General features: G+C 44.2%; 1 protein-coding gene and 1 long non-coding RNA gene across 2 annotated transcripts; one reads left to right on the forward strand and one right to left on the reverse strand.

Moving 5' to 3' along the window:
• Window positions 1-1,363: 1,363 nt before the first annotated feature.
• Window positions 1,364-4,939, reverse strand: LOC123149067 (receptor kinase-like protein Xa21). Its single transcript, XM_044568602.1, has 2 exons — window positions 2,185-4,939; window positions 1,364-2,103 (listed from the first exon to the last, which is right to left on the reverse strand). The coding sequence occupies exons 1-2, from the start codon at window positions 4,925-4,927 to the stop codon at window positions 1,745-1,747; spliced, it is 3,102 nt and encodes a 1,033-aa protein (XP_044424537.1). The 5' UTR covers window positions 4,928-4,939; the 3' UTR covers window positions 1,364-1,744.
• On the forward strand, window positions 1,530-7,247 carry LOC123149068 (uncharacterized). Its single transcript, XR_006474340.1, has 6 exons — window positions 1,530-1,762; window positions 1,923-2,071; window positions 5,154-5,245; window positions 5,404-5,541; window positions 6,254-6,358; window positions 6,433-7,247. It is a non-coding gene; the product is annotated as an uncharacterized lncRNA (long non-coding RNA).
• The last annotated feature ends 3,855 nt before the right edge of the window (window positions 7,248-11,102 follow it).

Here is an 11,102-nt window from a genome sequence, read left to right on the forward strand (position 1 = left end):
GCATAGAGGAATGCTCAGGATAGCTGGCATGTCCATTGGGAGGCAAACCTCCTAAAGGCGCTCCAAGTTCCAGGTCGAGGAGTTGTGATCAATTAGCTCCGAGACATATTCCGGGGGTCGTTCGAACGACTACCATAAAGGCGCAACATTTCATTACTGGATATCCAGTTATCCGATCAATCCCTCGTGGTTTCACCATTGCCAATCCGCCTTATCAAACCTTACTTTAAGACATCTCGACCCTTGATGTGGCTTGTCGTTGTTTAGGTTTTCGTCCGGTTTTCCTTTAATAAACCAAGCAATCAGGTTCATGTACCGCCTTTCTTCTTACAATGTACTCTCTCTTTCCAAAAATACTTGTCAGAGATATGAATAAAAATGGATGTATGTAGAATTAAAACACACCTAGATACATCCATTTCTGCGCCAAGTATTTCAGACGGAGGGAGTATATAACAGCTCTCCTGTGAGTGAGGCGTTTTGGCTCTTGGCCTCCATGGAGGCCGATTTTTTGAAAAATTCAAAACTCAAACTTTTTAGTTTAAAAGAATCTGGAAAAATTGTACAAGTAAACAAGGATGTTATGCCTATGTGTGTAAAATTTCAGAACGAAATACATTAAAATGTGATCGGTACAAAAAGACAAATTTATCTCCTGGGAGGATGAATAGTATCATGTGTTTTGTTCTCTTTTCAGCGTACAAAAAAAAAACAAATTCACGACCTTGAAATGAGATTTGTCTTTTTTGCATAGTCCTCATTTCAACGTATTTCGTCTTAAAAATGTACACACTTATGCATTATGCCACCATGTATATCTATGCTTTTTTAGATTTTTTTTGAAATGTAAAAATATGAATTTTGATTGTTTCAAAAACCGGCCTCATTGGAGCTCGGCCTCCAAAAGGGATTTTCGCTCTCCTGTTATCGTTCAGAAAAAAAGAAGTTTCTTTGCCCCCCAATGGAGAACTGCCCCAGATGTACATATTCCCCCGGAGATTGCTTCTAGCCCCCCCCCCCCCCCCCCCCCCCCCACCCGGACCTCCGCCCGCCTCACCCTACCCGGCGAGCTCGCCAAGCACAAGCACGCCGTCCCTGAGGGCACCAAGATCACACCCTCTTGTCTTAGGTTTCGTCTGGTTGACCGCCGGTGCTAATTACTGCTGCTCGCGAGCCTTGTTGTATCGTCAGTGATTCTGGGAATTTATGTATTGATGTGCTGCTACTTTTGGAATTATTGCCTGGTGCATGTCTGAATAGTACTGATGCGTTTGCAGTGCGTGAGTTTTTCTTTCTTGTTTGTGGTGTCTGAATCTATGCTGCTCTGCTCTGCTTGCTTATCGTATGGTCCAGTATATATCCATTTGCTGTTACTGGATTCCATTCCATGTCTAGTGTTTTTCTACAGATGAACCATGCTTTGTGGTGCAGTCTCAATTATTGTCTACCGGTTTATCTTAACCATGAATTAATGTTCCCAGCATGTGTGCCGTTTTGAGAATGAAATCATTTCTGGAATGACTAGAACTTGCTATTATTGCACACACAAAAAATGGTTCTGCACTTTGCATTTATTTGATACAGATGTAAAGAAACACAAATCCCAGAATGAGAACAATTATAGTACTAACTAAAGCGCTGCATATAAATCGCAGGATCGTGTCTTGTACAAACTTGGTTTTTCAATCCTGTTCTGAATTTATTGAGTCAGGGCTTCTTTTCCTGCTTCATGTTCCCCTGTAACCTAGCCAGCAAACGCGAGGTATGCATCTCTGATTGCACGCATCTCTGCTGCTGCATCTCCTGTCAATGTTCGTTCTCGAGGCTGTTGCTTTGAGCAGGATATGCCAAGCCTCAACACTGAAACCAAGCACTTCTGCGTTCTAATAGTATTGTTCTCGTGTTGTTCGTTGTGCATCCAGATTGTTGGGTCAGCTACCTCCAAGGTTCTATCTAGAAGAGCATCCTCGACAAACTTATGCAGATCCAATGAATCTATGAACCTGTCATCTGTTGGGCGCCTTCCGGTGAACATCTCAAGCAGCAATATGCCAAGACTATAAATATCACCGTGAGTTGAGACCACAGAGCCTTCTCCATACTCTGCAATTATGCAACATTTCGTGGTTAGAATGCCATATTTACGTGCGAAGGAAAGATAAAATCAGAAGATATTTCAATTACCTGGAGCAACATAGCCAATGGAACCTTTTATTCCAATTGTGCTATATGAAGTTTGCATCCTCTCGCTTGTATTTTCTTGAAGGATCCTTGATATGCCAAAGTCTCCAACGCGGGCGCTCATGTCGTCAGCAAGAAGAATGTTGCTTGGCTTAAGATCACAATGGATTACCAATGGTTGACAATAGATGTGCAGATATTCTACTGCGTCCACAATATTGATAGCAATATCAAGCCTCTGGGCAAGGCTGAGCGTGTTGTTTGTAGTGGGCTCTTGAGATTTTGGGTGGAGCCAACCATCCAAGTTACCATTTGGCATGAACTCAAACACCAATGCCTTGAACTCTTGACCTTGGTGGTCGACGCTTGAACAAGAAGTAATGATATTTATGAGACAACGATGCCGTATCCTTCTCATGGCTTCACATTCAACCTCGAAACTCTTGGAATACCTGGATTGACCGAGGTTAAACACCTTGATAGCCAATGTTCTGTCCTCATTTGCCAAAACACACTTATAAACTGCACCGTAACTTCCTCTCCCAAGCAAGTTAATATCTGAAAATTCGTTAGTTCCTCTCATTAATGCATGATAGGGGATTCTTTCATAATGGTTCTCAGCATCTGAGTACTGCACTAGTATCTTCTGGCTTTGTCTGAGCTTCCTACGAAGTATCCAAACAAGAACAAGAACCAAAACTGACAACAAGATTGTTCCAGCTGTTGCTAGCGAAATTACAAGAGACTTTGACATCCTTTTTCTGTTCTTCCTAATGCGGCTTGTGGAACATGGAACCAAGTGAAGTTGAGGTCTACCACTACACAGATTGGTATTCCCAGCAACAACTTCTACATAAGTGATGTTTCTGAAAACACCTCCATCTGGCACCTCACCTTGCAAATTATTAAAGGACAGATCCAATTTGGACAATGAAGTCAAATTCTGTAGAACTGCCGGGATTGATCCAGAAAAGTCATTGTGTGCTAGGTACAGTTCCTGCAGGTTTCCAATACTAGCAAGGGCCTCAGGAATATTACCAGAGAGCTTATTCATGGTCAGATTCAGTTTACTGAGCCCCTTAATATTAGTCAGTGATCGAGGTATGCTCCCCTCGAACAAATTATTGTCTAATAATAACCAGTCCAAGACTATGCAATTCTGAATACTATCCGGTATCTTGCCAGACAACTGATTTCCTGATAGAATCAGTTGGTTGAGGTTTGCCAAGCTACCAACCTCATTAGGAAGGGGTCCTGAAAGGGAATTGTATGACAAGTCCAAGTACCAAGAAAGGCCAGATAATTTCAAAATCTCTCTGGGTATTGAACCGTTAAGTCTGTAGTTTGTTGACAAATCAAGTAAGAATAGGTTTTTCAGCTCCCCCAGGCTTGCTGGAATGGGCCCCTCCAAGTTTCCGTAGTATGCATAAAGCCTGTTTAACTGTGAAAGGTTCCCTATTGACGGCGGTATGAGGCCAGACAAGCTATTGTTATACAAGGCTAGCTCAACCAAGTTTTCCAGCTTACCGATGCTCTCTGGGATCACTCCGGAGATATAATTGTTTGCTATTGCAAGCCTGGTGAGACCAACCAAATTGCCTATGTCTGCAGGAATAACTCCAGCGACCCGACTGTCCAGTAAGTATAACTCTTGAAGAGTCGTTGAGAGGTTAGTAACTGAAGCTGGCAGCAATCCTTCTAAAGAGTAGCCGCCGAGTGACAAGAAGCGCAACTGGCTGCAGTTTGCCAAAGAAGTGATGAATTCCCACCCTTTGTTATCATTTGCTTCAAGCTTAGTGTCAGACAAGTGGAGATGTTGGAGAGCTTGCAACTTCCCCAATGTTGGAGGCACATACCCACTAAATATATTGAACCCCAGGCTGAGTTGTATGAGGTTAGATAGATTAGATATTGAGGAAGGGATGGTCCCCGCGAAGTAATTATTACCCAAGTAAAGACCATTTATCTTGGGGAACTTGTTGTCGATATCATCCAGAATGCTTCCATACAACATATTGTGACTTATATCAAAAACTTCCAGCGACGATAAGTTGTAGAGAGAAGGTGGAAGCATACCAGAGAGGTTGTTTTGGGAGAGACTGAAAAACCGCATGGTCTGGATGCTTCCGAGCACTGGTGGGATTGAGCCAACTAGCTGGTTGGCAGAGAAATCCAGATATCGTAGATAGGACAGATTGGCCAATGACCCCGGGATGGGACCTGTGAAACTGTTGTTCCTCAGCGAGATCACTGCTAGGGATATGAACTTTTCGCCGAGCTCAGCTGGGATGTGGCCACCAATCTTGTTGTTGTGTAGTCCCATTTTGTTCAGCCTAATGCAGGAACTCAGGTTTACAGGGAACTTGCCGGAGAAGGAGTTGTCGTTCAAGTCTAGCCTCTGTAGGCGACGGAGGCGGCCGAGGCTTGCTGGAATCTCCCCATGGAACCAGTTGAAGCTCAGGTTGAGCATCCGCAGGAACGTGAGGTTCCCTAGGGCTGGGGAGAGTACTCCGACGAGCGCTCTGCTGTCCAAGCTCAGCTCCACCACCCGCGCGGGCCTCCGGTGGCTGCATGTCACGCCTTCCCAGCTGCAGAAATCAGCACTGCTGTTCCAGGAGGCCAGCGAGCTGCCATCGCTGACTTGTGCTTTAAAAGCAAGCAACGCGGCCTCATCGCTGGCGATCACCATGACGATCATCAGGACGGCTGGCAATGACCATAGGAAACTCATGACCCCCATTGCCATGCCCCTCTTGGTTTGGTTGGCAAGTAGCAGTAGCCTGCTCCATATATACAATTTTTGGTCTTGCATTATTGCCTTCTGCCAGTTGCAAGTGGTGTGCTAATATTCCAACAACTCCTAAATCGCTGTTTATGTCCCGTCACTTTCATTTCCCAGCAATAATTTAGACCTTCTGTCCCTCTTTTGACAACTTGGCAGTTACTAAATCTCAAAACTGTCCAACATGCAGACATTTTCAAAGGTGTTATCCACCCGTCAACAATGGCTGCTAAATAAGGATAATGCCAATCGGCATGGCAGTTGGTGAGATGGTTTTCGTCGGTAAGTGTAGACAAATATGATAAGATGGTAGGTTGGTTAATCTTAGATTCCTTTGTAGCAACATGATTGTAACTGAGTTTGGCTACTCAGTTTGAAATCCAGTGGGTAGAATGGTTTTCTGTTTCAGAACTGATGTGGGTAGAATGATGGATCCATAGGTACTCTTGCGTCCACCTGGGTTGTTCCTTCAGAATACTATCAAGGGAAAAGCTCAACGTTTCTGCTTTGAAGCGGCGTCCATTTCTGCATGATTACAATGGGGTTGAACAGAACAGCAGTAACCTCATGCCTTGACGGTATATGTTTGCAACTAGCTTTACTTAATTGCTGCATACTGAGATTGGGGTGATATATGCACTCACTTTTCATGTTAGCGATATATGTTAGTCCATACAGAGTCATGTATGTCGATGTTGTTATGTATACAGTTTTTTTTGTGCCGTCGTTATGTATACAGGTAAACTAAATTGATATATCGGGTTGTACTGCTAACAGTTCGGGAGGTCAACATTTTTGCCATATTTAGCGACTTTTTAGGATGTTTTATTGGCATCTCGTTGTTGAAATTCTCATACATGATCTGAGGAGAGCATGTGTTTTTGTTTGAGTTAAATTTCTCAATAGATGGATGCGTGATGTAAATATGATAGCATCTAACAGTAATATTTTCATGTTTCAGAACCTTTGCTATTAATAATAACTGAAAGTCTCAAACTACTTTTGTAGTTTGAGGAGATCAATAACTGCCAGTGCTCTTTGTCAAAAAAAAAACTGCCAGTGCTCTTAGTTTTAAACCTAAAATCACTCTGAATTCAATGCATTTCTACAAAAATAGATAGGTTCATTTACCTTGAATCTTAACAAAAGAAATGAGCAGTGTATGCTAAGCCAAAGAGGCTTCCAAATAATTAGTTAATTCAGCGAAAATGAGTTCAGAGGATTAAATATGACACTTCCCTTTTCCTGGATGGTACACTTTGCTTCATTGGATTTTTCTGTATCATGCAGACCATTCCTAGTGCCCTCCAGATTTTCTGGTATCAAGAGATATATGGAGGAAATGACTGTATTATATTTACAAAAATACTTCCAAAACCATAAGGTGGAGTAAAGGTACCTAAATCTTTCGAGGTTTTCCTCCAATTCCGCACTTCAAAGTTTTTTTTGTTGACAAATTGCTCTTTTAGTTTGATCAGGTGTTGTCCACGATTGATTTAAAGCCAAACCATCAATAAAATGGTGGTTTGCTGTGAAATGCTTACACACAGATTGGCCTTATACCCAACATCTAATTTAGTTGCCTGTTTTTCAAATATTCTCTGTCATGGCATGGCTTGCAAATTAAAACGTCAGATTTAAAATATGATATTCAGAACAAATCCTTTTTCAGTTTATGTGAACAACCCTGTATACATGTTCAATTGGAAAACCAAGATTAACCATTTTCTCAGCTTACTCTGGGAGATACAGCCTTCTTCGAATGTATATACCATTATTTGCTCCTCTGGAGACATGTAGCTGTAACATGGTTTGATTGGAGATTGAGTAAGCAAATTCTTTTCTATCGCCTGGAGTTGCACCCCTTCCTTATTTTGGCTCATCTGCCAAATATAGATACTGTCAACATGTAAGCACAGATCAAAGTTGAGGTCTGATCAGTCACACTGAGATTTATGTGCAAATTTGTTTTTTTTCAAAGGTATACAGTACAGGACAAATACATGCTCAGGAGGTCGTCGCCTGGGATTAGGAAGCTTGGAATGCCGAGTGTTTGGCCCGCTCTACCCTGTAGCGTTTCAGCTCTTTGATTGCCGCCAGTAGCACATGCAAACACACTGGCGCAAAGAATGGCTGCAAAAAGATCACCAAAACAGAATGTCAATTTACATGGCAGTTTGGACTTTAATGACGCTGCATGTATGGTTAGATCTACTGCGTTATCATTAAACACTTTCCAAAGGCACAACTGTCGAATGACAGAACGAGTGATACAAAGTCGTACTAGAATGGAAGGAACATGCAGCATGGGAGTTATTTTTTTTTCGAAACGGAGGCAACAGCAGCATGGGAGTTATTAGCGTGTAGGGCTTGCATGCAACATTACACAGCTCACATAAGAGGAGATTGTTGCTGCTGTTGCTGCTAACTATGATGCTATAACATTGGTTTAAAATCCACGGTTGAAGACAAATGATGACAAACTCACATAATGAACAATTAGTAAGTACCAACCTGCCAATTGTAAACTTAAACGAGGTCTATAATTCAGCGAATCCTAACCATGTAAATTGCATAGTAGTGCTCCACGGAAGCATGGCTGATTGACATAATGGACGGATGGAAAAACGCGTCCTCGGCCAAAGCCCTCGCCCTCGTTGCAGACACTACTGCAGAACAGCACAATGTTAACAAAACCTTTCCAAGCTCCACGCAACATCTGCGATAAAATGCGTCCTAAACATGCCTGCCGAGGAGTCGCCGATTCCGAGAGTGGCCTTTCTTTGAGCTAAACTTGCAGGTTCAAGAGAAAGCTCAACCTGGAAAACATGCATTGCTCGTCAGAAGCCTGAACGAACTTGACCTCACGATGAACTTGTGAAGTGATTTCATACTATAACCAAGTAAAGAACTAGAGATAAAAGACAACCATGTACAAGCGTGCAGGTATACATGGGAACGCATGACAAAGTAATAACAATGGACACCATGAGTGTTCAGGGTTATAACTTATGAGGCATGAGGAGTTTTGTCTGAATATCCTGCTGCTTACTCAGAGTCAAAACGGTAGCGGAAAAATAAATAAAATAAGCACTGCTACACATGACCGTGAACTATATATCCATTTAGCAAGAGTGGTAGAGGAACAAACCTGCCTCCCAATTTCATCCATAACAATCATTCTTGGGAGCGACTGGACCTACCAACAGAAACAACTTTCGTGAGTATCTGTGTGAGGAACAGCATTTTATATTGTGTCATTCAGAACTTCTGATGTAGTACCAAGCTGGAAAGAGATCAAGTACGATTACAGAATGCACCGTTTAACTGAGGGTTGTCCATGAAGGATGCTGTCCAACTGAACGTACTTTCAAAGTTGACAAGAGATTCCAAGATGGCGACACATGACAAAAGGTTGGAGCATGCAAATCCAATTCCCTGTAAGAGTTATGAAGCAAGAAACCCAATAATAACTGTTAGCGCCTTTGAAGATAACTCACAGCTACAGAACATCATACTCTAAATTCTGTCCCCGGAAAGAAGTCGGCAGAACTGTAACATATTCAGGCATCTGAGTTGAACCGAATCGAGAAGGCTTTTATACCTTGAAGGCTTAGGCTTCAGCCTCGGACGGAGCCCTCTTCTGCTCGCCGCTCCGGTACCTCTCTGCAAGCGCAACCATAACAGCATCACATCAGCTCGATTCGATCCGCTCTTCCACCGTCGGCGGGACCCTTTGTGGCTTCTCTCACCTCGGAGGCGACGGCAGAGGGAGAGGACGCCTGGATACCGGCGGTGCCCGCGAGCGCGGCCGCCATGTTCGCGACGACGGCGGTGGCCGCTCCATCTCCTCCTCCTTCGACGACGACAGTGTTCCCGAGTCGAGATGAGGGGGGTGTCGCTGTCGGGAGGAGCTCGCGTAGGCAGGCCGGCGGTCGGCGGAAGGTGGTGGTAATCTTTCGCGGTATGCTGTTTAGCTTAGCGCGACCAGGCATGAGGCAACGGAATAGCGAGAGCAGAGAAGGCACTGCGCAGTAGGGGGGGTGGACAGGTGGTGCGCAAAAGGCGGTGGGACCGGCAACAAGCCTCCCCACGTCGGTGCGTGCCTCTCCATCGACTGACTGCCGGAGGCGCGGCACGGGGGTCATCTCGGCGCCGACAACAAGCCTCCTCCTGCAAGCAGCGCTGCCGCAGCGCCTGACGTCGGACGGCAGGGCACATCAGGGGCGGCGCCTCCGGCTGTTCGGCGTGGACCTGGAGCTCGCCGGCGCAGATTGATAGGAGATTCACTATGCACATTATTATTAGATCGTCAAAGAAAGAAGAGATGCGCGGACCGTTCACCGACGCCGTGTTCGTCAATGGCAATCTCAAGCGAATATGGCTATTCCTAACTGCTTGCGCGCGCAACGCGAATCGTTGCCGTCGCTGCTGCATGTGGATCAGCGCGAGCGTGCCCCGACATAGCCCACCGGAATAAAGCGTTTCCAGTTTTGCCAATGCTATACGGAATGAATACAGTCAAATCGTATGTAGCGACCTACACCTACGCCCACAATTAGCTCGTACTTGCCTGCGGGGCCTGTCCCATATACCCCGTGACCCATCCGCCCGACCTGGACGCAATTCAAAATTTGAATCCAATCGTGCAGACGCAACAACATCGCCGGGAACCACCACGCTTCCCGTCCCCGCGCGACCGCGCCTGGATCTGCAGGTTTCTTAACGATTGACCAATGAATCTTGGTGCGGAGTCATTCACAGATCCCCTGTTCAGGTTTCTCCTCTCATAAGCTACTCTTTTTCTTTCATCGTCTTCTCCGTCAAATCCTTCAATCTCAATCTTGGTGTGTCCATGAGCAGCTTCTGTTCCCAGCCAACTTCCCCAGAGGACGCCCCAGATCTGGGATAGCTAGAGAAGGAGGACGACTGCTGGTGCATTCCTCCGGATTTCAGCGATTCTCCTTCCTCAAGCCAAGATGGAGAGGAATCCAAATCCTTCACTAGACGTTACGCCCCATATAATCATTAATGTGCACTGTATATCCTCGATTGCAGTCCTCTTATGGCCGACCGCGAAGAACTTTAGAGATAGCAGCAACATGTACCCGAAGATGGCCTCTTGCACTCAACCAAGAAGAGGTTTAATGTTATATATCGGTCGGTAAATTTTTCCATTGGAGATCTTGGGAAACCAACACCTTAATTATTGTGATATTGTCATCACTAGACAACTACATCCAATATAACCACCGATGCGCACTTTATATCCTCGGTACCGGTCCTCTTATGGTCGACCGCAAAGGACTTTAGAGATAGTAGCCATAGGCGGGTCTGTTGCATTCAACCATGAAGAACTTTAATGTTGTATATCGATCGGTATGTTTTTTTGTTCGGAATCTTTGGAAAACCAACCTCACAATTAATGTGATATTGTCATCACTAGATGCTACGTCTCATATAATCGCCGATGCACACTTATTATCCTTGATTGCGGTCCCCTTATGATCAATCGCGAAGAACTTTCGAGATAGCAGCCATATGTATCCAAAGGTGGCCTCTTGCACTCGACCAAGAAGAAGTGTAATCCTATTTTATCGATCAATAAGTTTTTTCATTGGGGATCTTGGGAAACCAACACCTTTGGATATCGGTTCTCTTATGGTCGACCGCAAAGAACTTTAGAGATAGAAACCATATGTACCCGTAGGCGGACCTATTACAGTCAATCATGAAGAACGTTACTGTTGTATCGATCGGTAAGTTTTTTTCATTCAGGATCTCTGGAAAACCAACACCACATTTATTGTGATACTGTCATCACTAGATGCTACATCCCATATAATCGCCGGTGCACACTTTTTATCCTTGATTGCGGTCTTCTTATGATCGACTATGAAGAGCTTTAGAGATAATAGTCATATGTACCCGATAGCGGGCCTTTTTCACTCAACGCCTAGTATCAACTTTCACATACTCTGACCGGCCATATAACTACTCCTATGGCATTCATATCATCTGAGATTAAATATACTCTGACCGACCATTTAAGTTGTGATATTGTCATATTAATGCACTTAAATTGTATATGAAAAAACGATGATCTGCATTGAGCAACATATTTTAACTCGAGTGACGA

This window comes from Triticum aestivum, chromosome 7A (assembly GCF_018294505.1).
Source record: "Triticum aestivum cultivar Chinese Spring chromosome 7A, IWGSC CS RefSeq v2.1, whole genome shotgun sequence".
Lineage (NCBI taxonomy): Eukaryota > Viridiplantae > Streptophyta > Magnoliopsida > Poales > Poaceae > Triticum > Triticum aestivum.